Source organism: Delphinus delphis, chromosome 14 (assembly GCF_949987515.2).
Source record: "Delphinus delphis chromosome 14, mDelDel1.2, whole genome shotgun sequence".
Taxonomy (NCBI): domain Eukaryota; kingdom Metazoa; phylum Chordata; class Mammalia; order Artiodactyla; family Delphinidae; genus Delphinus; species Delphinus delphis.
In genome coordinates this window covers 9,403,883-9,417,932 of record NC_082696.1, presented here as the reverse complement: position 1 = coordinate 9,417,932, position 14,050 = coordinate 9,403,883, and the positions used below count along the sequence as shown (strand labels likewise).

The window sequence follows — 14,050 nt, the reverse complement described above, 5'->3', positions numbered from 1 at the left end:
TGGGTGAACTGTGTGGAGCCCGGAAGAAGCCTGAGGCCCGTGCACGCCCTCCGAGCCCCACTTCTCAGAGCAACCACTTGCCTGCTCAGTAAGCTCCAGTGGGCGCTGGGGAGGCCGAGCGAGTGAGAGATGAGAGCAGGGTGTGGCCATGCACAGGTGCAGCTGTCAAGGTAGGGCCTTCAGCAGGAGAGGCTCGGGGTGAAGAGCACAGCTCCAACTCCATGCTACCGCTTCCTGGCGCTGTGACCTTGGGCGAGTACTTCTCTTCTGTGCCTCAGTTTCTTCATCTGTAAAATGGGGTGAATGATAACACCTGGTACACAGGGCTGTTTCAAGGATGAAGTGAGTTGATCCGTCCCAAAGCACGTAGAACGGTGCTCGGTGCCCTTGATAAACGTTGGCCTTTATCCCCATGATTATCACCGTGGATGCCAGGGACCCAGAACAATCCACTGGGTATGGGGAGGAAGTACTAGAACTTTCATTAGGTTTTATGTTCCTCTCATCCCATTTATTTATCATCCATTGCTTTGTAATGCTCTCATTACATTCACCTTGTGGGACCTGAATATAATTTAAGTAAGCATGTAAGCATGCATATATTTAATTATTTTATGATTTGTCATGTTATCATTTATCACTATCCTGTCATCGTAAAGCATGATTAAATTTTTACTGATGGGATTCATTATCAAAAACTGCAGAGGCCATCAGTGTAAACAGAGGCTTCTCTGAGATTCCCTGAAAGGCCTGTGACTGACTCACACCTGTACCTGGATTCCATTCACTGATACTGACGCCTGGGAGTAGCTTCAGGAAAGGACTCCTAGCCCTTTCCTGCTGCACGTGTCTCCGTGGCCCTGCCGTTTGGGGTGTCTCGGAAGCACACGCACGTCCTAGGCTGTGTGTCCCGAGTGTGGAGTTCATGGGGAGTGTGCAGTGTGGGAAGGCAGCCCCTGGGCACCTCCCCGACTTGCTTTGGGCACGGTGTTCCCTCGAGGATGTGAGGCGGCCTGAACCGCTGTGGGCTCTGTTTTGCAGGAACCAGCTGCTGCACGTGCCCCTGAGGCAGCACCAGGTGCGCTGCTGTGACTGGCTGCTGAAGGTCATCTGCGGGGTGGTGGCCGTCCGCACGGTGTACGCCTCTCACAAGCAGGCCAAGGCCTGCCTCGTCTCCCGTATCAGCTGCGAGCGTGCCGGTGCTCGCTTCCACACCCGAGGCGTGAACGACGACGGCCATGTGTCCAACTTCGTGGAGACGGAGCAGGTCAGTGCCCAGGCCGGCCCGTGGCCCCCGCTGGTTCAGAGCAGAGGAACCTGTGCAAACTTGTTTCCGTTGGAGGCGGGGGTGCTGGAGGCGTTTTCGTGGCTCCTCGCTCTCCCAGGAGCACATAGGGCTCTGTTTGCAAATGTGGCCTCGGGTTTGCATGCTGTATCTTTTCTTTTAATACACTTATTTATGTATTTTTGGCCGCGTTGGGTCTTTGTTGCTGTGTGCGGGCTTTCTCTGGTTGTGGCGAGCGGGGGCTACTCTTTGTCGCGGTGCGCGGGCTTCTCATGGCGGTGGCTTTTCTTGTTGTGGAGCACAGGCTCTAGGCACGTGGGCTTCAGTAGTTGTGGCACACGGGCTCAGTAGTTTGTGGCTTGGGGCTTAGTTGCTCTGCGGCACGTGGGATCTTCCCGGACCAGGGCTCGAACCCGTGTCCCCTGCATTGGCAGGCGGATTCTTAACCACTGCGCCACCAGAGAAGTCCCTGCATGCTGTATCTTTTTTGATTCTCTTCTCACGCTGGAAAAGCGTTGCTTACCCGGGGGTATTTCCTAAAAAGAAGAAGGAATTTTTGCCGTGATATCCCGAAGGGTGGTGGTTATTCAGAGAGCAGCTGACAAATGAACCAATAAGGTTTGAAAATCTTTTTAAGACAAAAGTAAGTAGCTGAATAATGGCAGGATGAGAGAAGGAAGTTATTTTTCATTCTAGATCCACTGAAGCTTCCTCCTGGAAGCAAGTCTTAGCAGCTGGGAGTTGTGAAATCTGCGTGTGAGGCAGCAGCTCCGTGGAATAGAACCTTCTGCTTAATTTCTGATTGACTTTTTCCCCCCTAAATTCTGTTCTCATTCCCAGAGATGCTGTCTTACAGCTGCTTTATTTATTATTATTATTATTTTTTTGCTAACAGGTGATTTTTTTGCGAACATGCTAACATGCGATGTTATCCTACACAGTAGGATAATACCACCGTGTAGACTAACTGATAGAATAAATCAAAGGATAGCCCATGAAAGGCACAGGTGTAGTATTGCTGTGGGTGTCAAGCTGCAAGCAGCCCGTGTTTGTTTAGTGCTGATGGGACTTTGCATCCCCTCTTACGGCTGCAGCTGCGACAGGTGTTTCCTACCAGGACTTTAGCCAGTTTAATTCAGCACAGATTTGAGCACTTGCCTTCCGTGTGTGAGCTGGACCTGCCTGGGCTTTCGGAGGGCACAGAGCGGGGAGGGTCCTCTTGGGGTCAGATGCTGAGTAGGGGGATGCCAGTCAGCAGCCTGAAGATGAGCAGAGGGGCAATTTCTTGCCTGTGACTTCAGCTCTCCTGGACATAGACACGGCTGGTAAATAAACACCTGGTTAAAAATGACAGAGAAAACGCAGCCCCCAGATGGGGGCCTTCCTCACAGTGTTCCATCCCGGTCTTTATCCTTGTGTCATTAGTCTTTGCACCATTCAATTCATTCCACAGATCTTAATTACTTTTCACCTGCCACAGGCTGAGCGCTGTGCTGGGAAGTGGGGGCCAAAGATGCAAAGCATTTTTGGACGAATCAAAATACCAGAGACCCTGAACCTGGTAACTGAGCAGGATTTAGGAGGTTTCCGGGGGCAGCCCTGGAGCGAGCCCCTGCGGTTCAGCCTTCGCCTCGTTCCCCATCCCGCCCTCGGGCAGAGAGTACCTTGTTTAGTGCCCCTTAGATTTTTTTGGATTTCAACCAGTTTTTTAAAAATTGGGGTCCCATCTACTTGTCAAGCAAGTCATTGATAAAGCAACTGTCCTCCTTATCACTGTCTGTTCCTAAACGATAAGACGTTTTAACACTGAAAATGTAAGAAGACGTAGTGGTTTCCTGGAACTGCCGTCACGAGCACCGCAAATGGTGGGAGTGGGGGCAGTGCTGAAAAGGACTGAAATGTATTGTCTCCCAGTCCTGGAGGCCAGAGCCCGAGATCAGGGCGTGCGCACCGCCGCGCTCCTTCTGAAGCCTCTGGGGGAGGAGCCTTCCCACTGGCAGCTTCTGACGCCCCGGCGGTGGCAGCGTCACTCCCATCTGGCTCCAGCACCACGTGGCATCTTCTCCCTGCGTGTGTGTGTTTCTCCCCTTTACATAAGGACACCAGGCATATTGGATTGAGGGCCCAGCCTACTCCAACCTGACCTTTCTTAACTAATTGCATCTGCAACGGCTCTTATCTCCAAGTAAGGTCACATTCCCAGGTGTTGGGGGTTAGGCTTTCAACATACTGTTGTTTTTTGCGGTACGCGGGCCCCTCACTGTTGTGGCCTCTCCCGTTGCGGAGCACAGGCTCCGGACGCGCAGGCTCAGCGGCCATGGCTCACGGGCCCAGCCGCTCCACGGCATGTGGGATCTTCCCAGACCGGGGCACGAACCCGCGTCCCCTGCACCGGCAGGCGGACTTCCCGACCACTGTGCCACCAGGGAAGCCCCTTCAACATATCTTTCTGAGGGGGGCCACAATTCAATCCAACACAAGGACATAACCTGACATGAACAGGTCAGGACTGTGCTTTCAATGCAGCGCGTTTAGCTTTGTGAACAATCTCCCTATTGTCCTTGCTCTTCTCGTTTTTCTACAGACTAGGGTTGGGCCTCTGCTCTGGTTGTTCTAAGTGTGCCTGGTGACTTGCGCTTGTCTCCTGCCTGCCCCGTGTACGTGCTCCGAGGCAGGGACCCTGTCCCCTCCAGCAGCGTGCGGCCGGCCCGCAGCGCCCTGCCCCCGCCCCCGGCTCCTGCAGCCCACCCTGTTACTTAAATTGCCGGCACCTGCCTCCCTTCTTGGGCGCGGGGAGGGGTTTCTTGGCTCCTGTGAGCTTTGTGGGCTTCCGGGTTTGTGCTTTTCCTCCCTTTCTTCCTCCGCGCTGCTCTCGGGATGAGGCCCTCGCCCCGACTTTGCTCCCAGGAGCAGCGGATGAGCTGACAGTCAGCCAGACATCACCAGCTGCTGTCCTGCCGGGACCCAGAGGCTGCAAGTGAGCCCCACGGTGATTTCGTTTTCACAGACACACATGGGGCAGGAGGTCGTGGGCTTGCACCCAAAGCAGTTCCTCGTGGGGCGCGTGCGTTTCAGTCTGCTCCCCAGGGACCCCGTGCTTTCCACCACGGGAGGGAGGAGCCGGACGAGTCACACCAGCAGGGCCCCCAAACAGCGTGACCGCCCTGGCGTGTGGAGAAGGTGACCCCAGGGGAGGGGTCGTTTCCCAGAGCCGATACAGGGGTGTCCTCGTCGGCAACACAGATGCACGTCCTGAGCCCCTCAGCTGAGTCTGAGCGGGAGCCTGCCGGGTGGGGTCACAGCAGGGAGGAGACAGACCAGCTGGCCCTCGGGGGTGCCTCCCACGGTAAGTGGTCAGTGCTCAGCTGTGAGCCTCCTACCTGGAGAGAGAAGGAAAGACAGCAGAGCAAGGGAGGGCAGGGAGAGGCCTGTGTGCTAGCGGAGGACCCTGCAAGGTGGGGAGTCTTGGAGGAGGGCCCTGGGAGGTGGGGAGTCTTGGAGGAGGACGCTGGGAGGTGGGGAGTCTTGGAGGAGGACCCTGGGAGGTGGGGAGTCTTGGAGGAGGACCTTGGGAGGTGGGGAGTCTTGGAGGAGGACGCTGGGAGGTGGGGAGTCTTGCAGGAGGACCCTGGGAGGTGGGGAGTCTTGCAGGAGGACCCAGGGAGGTGGGGAGTCTTGCAGGAGGACGCTGGGAGGTGGGGAGTCTTGGAGGAGGACGCTAGGAGGTGGGGAGTCTTGGAGGAGAACCCTGGGAGGTGGGGAGTCTTGCAGGAGGACCCAGGGAGGTGGGGAGTCTTGGAGGAGGACGCTGGGAGGTGGGGAGTCTTGGAGGAGAACCCTGGGAGGTGGGGAGTCTTGCAGGAGGACCCAGGGAGGTGGGGAGTCTTGGAGGAGGACGCTGGGAGGTGGGGAGTCTTGGAGGAGAACCCTGGGAGGTGGGGAGTCTTGCAGGAGGACCCAGGGAGGTGGGGAGTCTTGGAGGAGGACGCTGGGAGGTGGGGAGTCTTGGACGAGGACGCTGGGAGGTGGGGAGTCTTGGACGAGGACGCTGGGAGGTGGGGAGTCTTGCAGGAGGACCCAGGGAGGTGGGGAGTCTTGGGGGAGGACGCTGGGAGGTGGGGAGTCTTGCAGGAGGGCCCAGGGAGGTGGGAAGTCTTGCAGGAGGGCCCTGGGAGGTGCGGAGTCTTGGAGGAGGACCCTGGGGGGTGGGGAGTCTTGGAGGAGGACGCTGGGAGGTGGGGAGTCTTGGAGGAGGACCCTGGGAGGTGGGGAGTCTTGCAGGAGGACCCAAGGAGGTGGGGAGTCTTGGAGGAGGACGCTGGGAGGTGGGGAGTCTTGGAGGAGGACGCTGGGAGGTGGGGAGTCTTGCAGGAGGACCCAGGGAGGTGGGGAGTCTTGGAGGAGGACGCTGGGAGGTGGGGAGTCTTGCAGGAGGACGCTGGGAGGTGGGGAGTCTTGGAGGAGGACCCAGGGAGGTGGGGAGTCTTGCAGGAGGACCCAGGGAGGTGGGGAGTCTTGGAGGAGGACCCAGGGAGGTGGGGAGTCTTGCAGGAGGACCCAGGGAGGTGGGGAGTCTTGGAGGAGGACTCTGGGAGTGGGGAGTCTTGGAGGAGGACGCTGGGAGGTGGGGAGTCTTGGAGGAGGACGCTGGGAGGTGGGGAGTCTTGGAGGAGGACCCAGGGAGGTGGGGAGTCTTGGAGGAGGACCCAGGGAGGTGGGGAGTCTTGGAGGAGGACTCTGGGAGGTGGGGAGTCTTGGAGGAGGACCCAGGGAGGTGGGGAGTCTTGCAGGAGGGCCCTGGGAGGTGGAGAGTCTTGGAGGAGGACCCAGGGAGGTGGGGAGTCTTGCAGGAGGACCCAGGGAGGTGGGGAGTCTTGGAGGAGGACGCTGGGAGGTGGGGAGTCTTGGAGGAGGACGCTGGGAGGTGGGGAGTCTTGGAGGAGGACGCTGGGAGGTGGGGAGTCTTGGAGGAGGGCGCTGGGAGGTGGGGAGTCTTGGAGGAGGGCGCTGGGAGGTGAGGAGTCTTGGAGGAGGACGCTGGGAGGTGGGGAGTCTTGGACGAGGACGCTGGGAGATGGGGAGTCTTGGATGAGGACGCTGGGAGGTGGAGAGTCTTGGAGGAGGACCCTGGGAGGTGGAGAACCACGGAGGGAGAGGAAGACACGAGGCGTCGCCTGCTTCGTGACCTGGCATTTAGAGAAATGGCAGGATCTGAAACCTCATGTCTGCAACTGAGGGTGCAGGCAGCAACTTGAGGACATTGGTACTGAGCCCGCGGCAGGAAGGAGCATTGGGTGGGGCAGCTTGGCCCCTCTTGTTTTGCCTGCAGGTCACCTCCGGCCTGTGCCCTCTGCTAAGGGACTGAGACCTCAGCCACTGGGGAGGGGAGGTCCTGCAGCAGAGGCACGAAGGCGGCTGACGGGCTGCTTGCCTCTGTCATTCAGACCAGCGATGGCGCGAGACGGAGCAGGCTGGATCCCTGACGTGGAGACTAACTCTCAGGGAGCCAGAAAAGGGAGGTGTTTTCAAACCATCCACTCCTGCCTTGCTTTTATGCTTTTCCCTAAGAGAACAGTCTTTCTCCTCCAAGGCAGGCTGTGTATGTGTGCCCGTTTGTGGGTAGGGGGGTTTTGTGTGGGCATGCAGGCATATGTGTGTTGTGTATTTGCTCGTGTGCACACACGTATGTGTTGTGTGCACATTTGTGTTGTGTAGATGCATGTGTGCGCAGGTGTGGACGGCATCTTGGTCTCCCTGGGCGGAGTCTGTAGTCTTTTCGGCTCTGCTGGGAGTCCCACCTGGTGGGCTTGCTCTGCCGCCATGACTCGCGGCACAGAAAGTCCCCTCATTTACCCAAAGAAAACAAAAGATAACAATTTGGCTACTGAAGATAAGGCCCCGGATTCATCAGGGAGGTTAGGATGACCGTGAGTGTCCTCCCGGGAATGCAGACCTGGAAGAAATTGGTTTGCAAACACCTCGTCCTGGACCAGAAGTTCAGCAAAAAGCCTTGTGGAGAAAAGTGTCTCTATCCAGTGGCGAGGCTTCCTGCTTTGTCCCTTTCTCGTTACGGTTGTTGGGCTGCTGCTCCCCCACTCTGTGAAAGGGGCGTGCTCGGTGCCAGCCCTGGCCTCGAGCCACACGCCGCGGTGGCTCCCCCTTCCTGAAGCCCCTCCTGCTCTGCGTTTCCCTCCCACCTCTGTCTGTCCCCTCCTAGATTCCCTCTCCTGCCCGCGGCCTGAACCCTGTTCCCATGTTCTGCGGGGCAGGAGGCTTCCGACCTGAACGGGAAGGAGTGACCGCCCTGGGCCCCAGAACGCTCCCTCCTTTGCTTCACGGCACGTCACCCCTCTGTGATCAGGTGACGCTAACTCCGTTGAGAGAGGGAAACCGAGGCAGGAGGTGGTTAAGGAACAGAGCCTGGGTCACCCCGCTGGACAGAGGGGAGTGGGACCCGGGTCGGTGGTGTCCCAGAGCTCACGTGCTGACCTGCGTTCACTCTCCATCCTGTCTCTCCTCCCCCAGGGCCCCCAGGTGCCCTCTGTTAAAACTGCCTCGGTGAGGTCGGGCCAGGTGTTGAAGCTCCCGCTAGTTTTAAAACCTGTGTTCTTTCGCCCAGAAAGGAAAGCACTTTAAATCCATCACTACTGTGCGATGATGGGGGTGGTCCTACCACCTCGGGAACAAAGAGGTGGGTGTTCCTGATGATAGGGTGGGCACAGAACTAGAATATTTTCATGTGGGAGGAGGAATAGAGAAATTTGGAGGCATCTTTTCTTTCTGCCCCGGGGGTGGGGTCCGGAGTGCTGGGACCGCTTGTCGGTGTTTTTCTGAAGCCGGTTCTGTGTTAAGTTCCAGCTCGAGAGGGGCGTGGTCTAATGCCGGAAGTAGCGCTTTTAGCACGTATTAAGTAAAGTGAAGGGTAATCGTTCCTTAGCTTCCGTCAGGTCCCGGGCACTGTTATGAGTTGTCTTTACATAGGGATATTGGCTGAATTGGTGACTCTCAGCAATGTGGACACAGGCAGGGAGGCTGTATACCTTTAATCTCGCTGTAGCCTGTGCTCCCCGCAGTAGCTTACATAGCCGCCACTTTCTTCTGCGTTTGTCAGTGGAATAATGGAGCGTAACCAATTTGCTGGTGATCAGTATCTGAAAACAGACGAGTTCTTCACCCAGTACATTTTTTTCCTTTGGAGATTAAAGGATAGAGTTTCAGCTCAACATTATAACTCCCAGGCTCATGTAATTCCTGAAGTTCGGGGAACCTTCAGGTCTAATATTCAGGTCCTCCACTGCAGAATTACTAATGCATGTGTGATCTGAGCGTGATCTAGCCGCATGGAAAGCTGCCCTGTAAGGGAGCAGGCCGCTAAGAAATGGAAAGGGCCAGTAGCATCGCCTGAGGCCAGCCCTGCCAGGCCAGGGTAGAGTTACTCAGATAAAGGGCAGCATCTGATAGCTGCCGCAGCCCTCACCCTCGTGATGCTGGGGACTGTACTTTTTGTCCCTTTAGACCTCCCTGGCACTAGAGCATCAGTAAGGGCCTGCAGACGGGTGAGGAGTTGGTACAGCCTGGAAGAACTGTGTGTGGGGTAGGAAGGAGATACATTCCTTAACTTGTAAAGGATGGTCTGTGTCTGTGCAGGTGCTGTCACTCTGGAAGTTTGTGGAGGCTGTGTGTGTGTGTGTGTGCGTGGACTCCCTGACACATTCAAGAACACAGTGGTGTAGGGCCAGGACCAACTGTGAGTTCAGGTCAAGTCTTGACTTGCATTGTCAAGTGCAGGACCGACTAGTGCAGCTAACTAGGGCTTTGGGCTACAGCTGGTTCATTTCATTTCCTCCAGTCCCTTTCCAGTCGCTGTCTGCTACTTCGCCAGCTGACAGGGTGACAGTAGAGGGCTCCCAGGAAGGTCTTAGTTAAATCCCAGAGCCCATTTGCCTCTGTTCCTAAAATTGGTGGGGAGGGGACTGCTGGGCTTTTCGGGGAGGTCGCTCAGGTTGTGGGATTTCCATCCACCCATACCCTCCTCCTCGGAGGCTGGGGGGCAGCGGAGCAAGCCTGTGAGCGCCGGCCGGCCTGCGGGGCGGGGAGCTGCTCGGCCAGGCTGGGAGAGGGGCAGAGGGCGCTCAAGCCCGCCGTCGCCCTTCGCTCTGGCTGGTGTCGGGTCTCAGGCAGCCGGATCCCGTTACCGGCCCCAGGACATTCGGTTTCATTGACGAATACCTCTCCCTTTCTGTCTCCTTGTGGTGTAGATGATTTACATGGATGATGGAGTGTCGTCTTTTGTTCAGATCAGAGGCTCCGTTCCGCTGTTTTGGGAGCAGCCAGGGCTTCAGGTAGGTAATAAAAAGCCTGTCCGCGTGTGTCTCTTCTCTTCTAAACGGCTGTGAGTTGTTTCTTTTAGTCATATTTCTTTCATGGCAGTTTCTGGTCTTTTTCCCCAGCCCAGTTGGATTGAGCTGAGTTGTCACAGTGTGTGTGCACGTGTGTGTGAGCGTGCACGTGTGTGTGAGCATGCACGTGTGTGTGTGTGTGTGCGCGTGTGTGTGGTGTCGTACACGGAGACATATACGTTGTGTGATTTTCCGATCTCAAGCTCGCTGATGACACTGGTGAGGTGGAAGGTCTTTGCAAGTAAGTGGACCACATCGTGTGATTGCAGTTACCTTCACTTAGACCCAAGTTCAGTGTGTTGAGAGCGTGGCCTAAGATGTCTTTTTTTTTTTTTTTTTGCGGTACGTGGGCCTCTCGCTGTTGTGGCCTCTCCCGTTGCGGAGCACAGGCTCCGGACGCGCAGGCTCACGGGCACGAACCCGTGTCCCCTGCATCGGCAGACGGACTCTCAGCCACTGCGCCACCAGGGAAGGCCCCCTAAGATGTCTTTAGAGAGTCGCGACTCTCCTGGAAAGCTTTGAAAGGTTTTGGGGGCCCCAGCGGCCGTGTGGCAGGTCTGGCGTTTGGAGGTGCTTGTTGTGGGACCGCGTGCGAACTGCACGGAGCTTTCATGTGATTTCTAAAAATACTCCTTGCCGTCCCAACAGGGCACTGGCCGGTGCCAGAGGTATTTGGCCTTCTGTCTCCTGGGACGAGTTCAGGGTGTGGGTCCAAGAGCACGTCTGTCGTCAGTGGAGGGGCACACTGCTTTCCTACCTGGGAGGGTCACGGCCGAGGGGACCTGATTCCTCCACACCGATCCCGGTGTTCCCGCCTGGCTGGAGGGGACGTGGGTGCCCTCAGGAGACCCCTGTGCCCGGGCCTGCGTCGCCTTGGCTCTCCTTCCCGAGCGCTCTGTGTGACGGTGGCTGGGTCACCAGCCGGTGACTAGAGAGGCCCAGGGCCACCTGCCAGGCTCTTGGAGTGTTTGACGCGCTGGGTCTCACCCGCCCTTGACTTGACCCAGCCTCAGCCGTGGGCACTTTGTCCTCATGCTGTCATCGTGCGGTTGGAAGCCGTGGAAAGGAACCTTGTCATCCCTTAGGTGAGACGGGTGGATGAGTGTCTCAGTTCTGTGGGCAAAAGCTCAATTAACATTCATTGTTTCCACGAGAAAGGAACAGCTAAGACGTGTGCAGCAGCTGATGGCATTAAGTGGTGGCAGAAGGGTGCACCCCTGAGGATGGGTGGAGATCTCCTCTGGAGGCCATCCCAAGAGAGCTTTGTTTTCAAACAGCTCTACTGAGATATAATTTGCATACCTAAACCTCACCCATATAAAGTGTACAATTCTATGGTTTTTAATGGATTCGCAGAGTTGTGTAACCATCACCATCATCTAATGTTAGAACACTTTCATCACCACTAAGAAAACCATGGACCCATCCATGGTCACTCCCCATTCCCTCCCCGAGGCCTGGGCAGCTGTTCTACTTTCTGTCTCTATAATTTGCCTATTCGGGACATTCTCAAAGGGGTTTTGAAACTTGATTTTCTTTAGATTTGGAGTTTTCCTTTGATTTGTAAGAAACCCCCAAACTGGGAGATGGTTATGATAGAGTATTAGAATTTGGGAAGGACCCTTTGAAATTCATCTGTTTTACTCTCACGCAGTTTGGGATGGCTCCGTTATTATTATCAGCTAGTTTCTCCTTGCTTTGCACACCGTCTGTCTCTACAGGGTGTTCCAGGGGACGTGCCACACAAAGTCTGAATTCTCAGACCTTCAGAAACCTTCGTGGTTCCCCCTTTCTCCATTTCGTCTTCTCCAGGGCCTTCCTTTGGCCATTTCTGTCTTATTTCTAGGACTCTCCACACTCTGGTCTCCCTCTTCTAAAAACAAGACAAAACTTGTCAGTCCCCTCTTTAATTTTGGTCTCCAGCTTGACTCCTCTGGTGCTCCAGACACAGCCTGACCCTGCATTGGAACAACTGTCCTCCAGTCTGACTTGGGTCCGCATCCATGGACCTTGGGTGGCTTGCTTTTCTGTAGCTGTAGCATCTTTTAGACTCATAACACTTGTTAAGCCTCTTCCACAGCCTCCGTGGTTTCTTCAAAATAAGTTTCAAAAGGCTTTAGCGTTCATGAATCTTAAGGATTTGCTCACCTTTGGGTTTGGTACCCGTGTTTATCCTCTAAATACAATCCCTCATCAAAGAGAGATGAGGTCATCTTCCTAGGGCACAGGAGGGCAACTTTCAGTCACCCTACCCGAACTATCAATAGCAAGCCTGATGAGCAGTCCTGGTTGTTTTTCTCTATTTTGAAAAATTCCCCCTCCTTCTTCACTTAGGTTAGATGAAAAGTGCAAAGATTTGGGGGTAAATAGCTTGCTTTTTAAGTTGCAGTGTTGCGCCTTCGCCCTTTTGCAGTTACCCCAAGGGAGTGGATGAGCCCCGCCGGGGTTGGGGCACGGAGGTGCGCAGAGAGGACCGTGGGATGATGGTTTGTCTGCACGTTATCACGGGCGTAGTGCCTTCATTACAAACTCCTGGATCCCGACTGCATTTCCAGCAACCATGCACCTTTAGCAGTTCATCTTTATCTTGTTAGTAGGTTGTGCAGATTATAAATAGCCTTAGTTTACTCTTCTGTAAAATGGGATTGACGATAACAATCTCCTAGGGTTATGGAGAGGATTAAATATCATAGGATGTATTAGAATGTAGCTCAGTATCTAGAATCTGAAAAGTACTAAAAAAGGTGGCTGTTAATGGTATTAATAACGTAAGTTATAGCATCTAAGAGACAAAAAGCACAAGTTGGCATTTGCATCAGGAGAAGCACGGCTCTTTGCGTCCTGCAAGCGGAGTAGGAGTTTCCTGTGAAGGCCCCACGAGGACACCATGCGGTGTAGTGACAGTGTCCTCACGTTTTTGCATTCATGTGCGGCACAAGCACCGGTCTCCTAGGCTCTTCCACTTCCCAGCCCTCATGCACAGCCTGGGGAAGCCATTTATTCATCCCACAGACACTCATCACATGGTACATGTAGGCACCTGACATCGGATGTCCCCCCCGACTTCGGGGTGGAGGTGACAGGACATAACAGTGTTGTACGACTAGAGCTGGGAGAGAGGAAGGCTGAGATCCCTGTGGCAGCTCTGGGGACGGACAGTCCACTCAGGCTGCAGGGGTGGGTGTCTGAACTGACCTGAGAGGGATTGGGTGGAATCACCCAGGCCAGGAAGGCAGCCTGCAGAGGGAACCACAGATGCAGGTGTTGCAACCGCTGCGTCAGAGCACATCTGGGGACCTGTGCTGGCTCTGCTCCCTGCAGCCCGGGCATGGGGGACAGGGGTCGTGGTGAAAGGTGAGACTGGAGAGGCCGGCGAGGCCCAGATGAACATGGGTTTTGTATGTTACGCTAAGGAGTTTGACTTTTACCCCGGTGGTGGCCAAACTGCTGCACATTAGAATCACCTGGGCAGCGCATAAAATTCCTGGCACTCGAGGTGCATGCCATCCCAGTTACATCAGCACGTCTACGGGTGGGAGCAGGCATCGGTACTGTTTTGAAGACCCTTAGATGACTCCAATGTGCAGAAGGCTTGGGAATCACTCAAGGTTATGCTGGCAAAACAGTTTTTTTGGGGCCAGGAGGGAGAAGTTTGGGTTTGTAGCATTTGCCCATTTCCGTGGTGTAAATACTCCCATCAGAGCTGATTTCAAGCCAACAGCTTGAACTCGGAGCTGGGAAGAGGTGTGCGTGCCGTGGCTTGTGAGCCGGAAGGAGCTGGCTCTGTGCGCTCTGGACGCTGCGCCAAAGGGTTCAGGGGGTGGGTGATGAGGGCTAAGTAAGCTTTGGAGTTTGGAGGAAGAAGATGGAAGGTAAGGACACCAGGTGGGACGCTGGCATGGATCCATATCAGAGACGCTGGCTTTAACTAGGGGAGGCCGTGGAGGGGGAGGGAGAGGTTCGGAGATGCCGTCTGTGGCCCTGGGACCCTCTCAAGTGCTCAGGGAGGCTCTGTGTGGACTCAGCCAGGCATTATTCTTCCAGCCACTCCCTCCGGCTCAGCCTGGAATCTTTGGGATTGAACCTCTGACTTTAGGGACCAGACAGGAGTGAGTGGCTGATGTCCACCTGGCCGGGGAAGGAAGGAGACTAAAAAAAGCAGCGCGGTCAGTTACTGAGTGCCGGGGCCAGCAGTGGTTTCATTTCAGCCCCGCGTGAAGCTGCTCCCTGAGGCTCTGACAGACTGTGGCCTCAGGACTAGGTGACACCAGAGAGGAGAGATGCAGGTCAGCGTCGGGACGTGCGGCCTTAGGCAGCTGGACTAACGGGTTGTCGAGCTGATGGACGAATGACCTCCCGGAGAGTG

At 55.5% G+C, this 14,050-nt stretch overlaps 1 protein-coding gene and 1 pseudogene across 1 annotated transcript in view; both read left to right on the top strand.

The window, feature by feature from the left end:
* SYNJ2 (synaptojanin 2) overlaps window positions 1–14,050 on the top strand; it is a 97,526-nt gene that overhangs the window by 44,183 nt on the left and 39,293 nt on the right. The window contains exons 4-5 of the mRNA XM_060029713.1: window positions 1,042–1,267; window positions 9,544–9,627. Coding sequence (XP_059885696.1) covers window positions 1,042–1,267; window positions 9,544–9,627 — 310 coding nt within the window. The remainder of the gene's footprint in view (window positions 1–1,041; window positions 1,268–9,543; window positions 9,628–14,050) is intronic.
* On the top strand, window positions 4,529–6,642 carry LOC132437400 (involucrin-like; annotated as a pseudogene).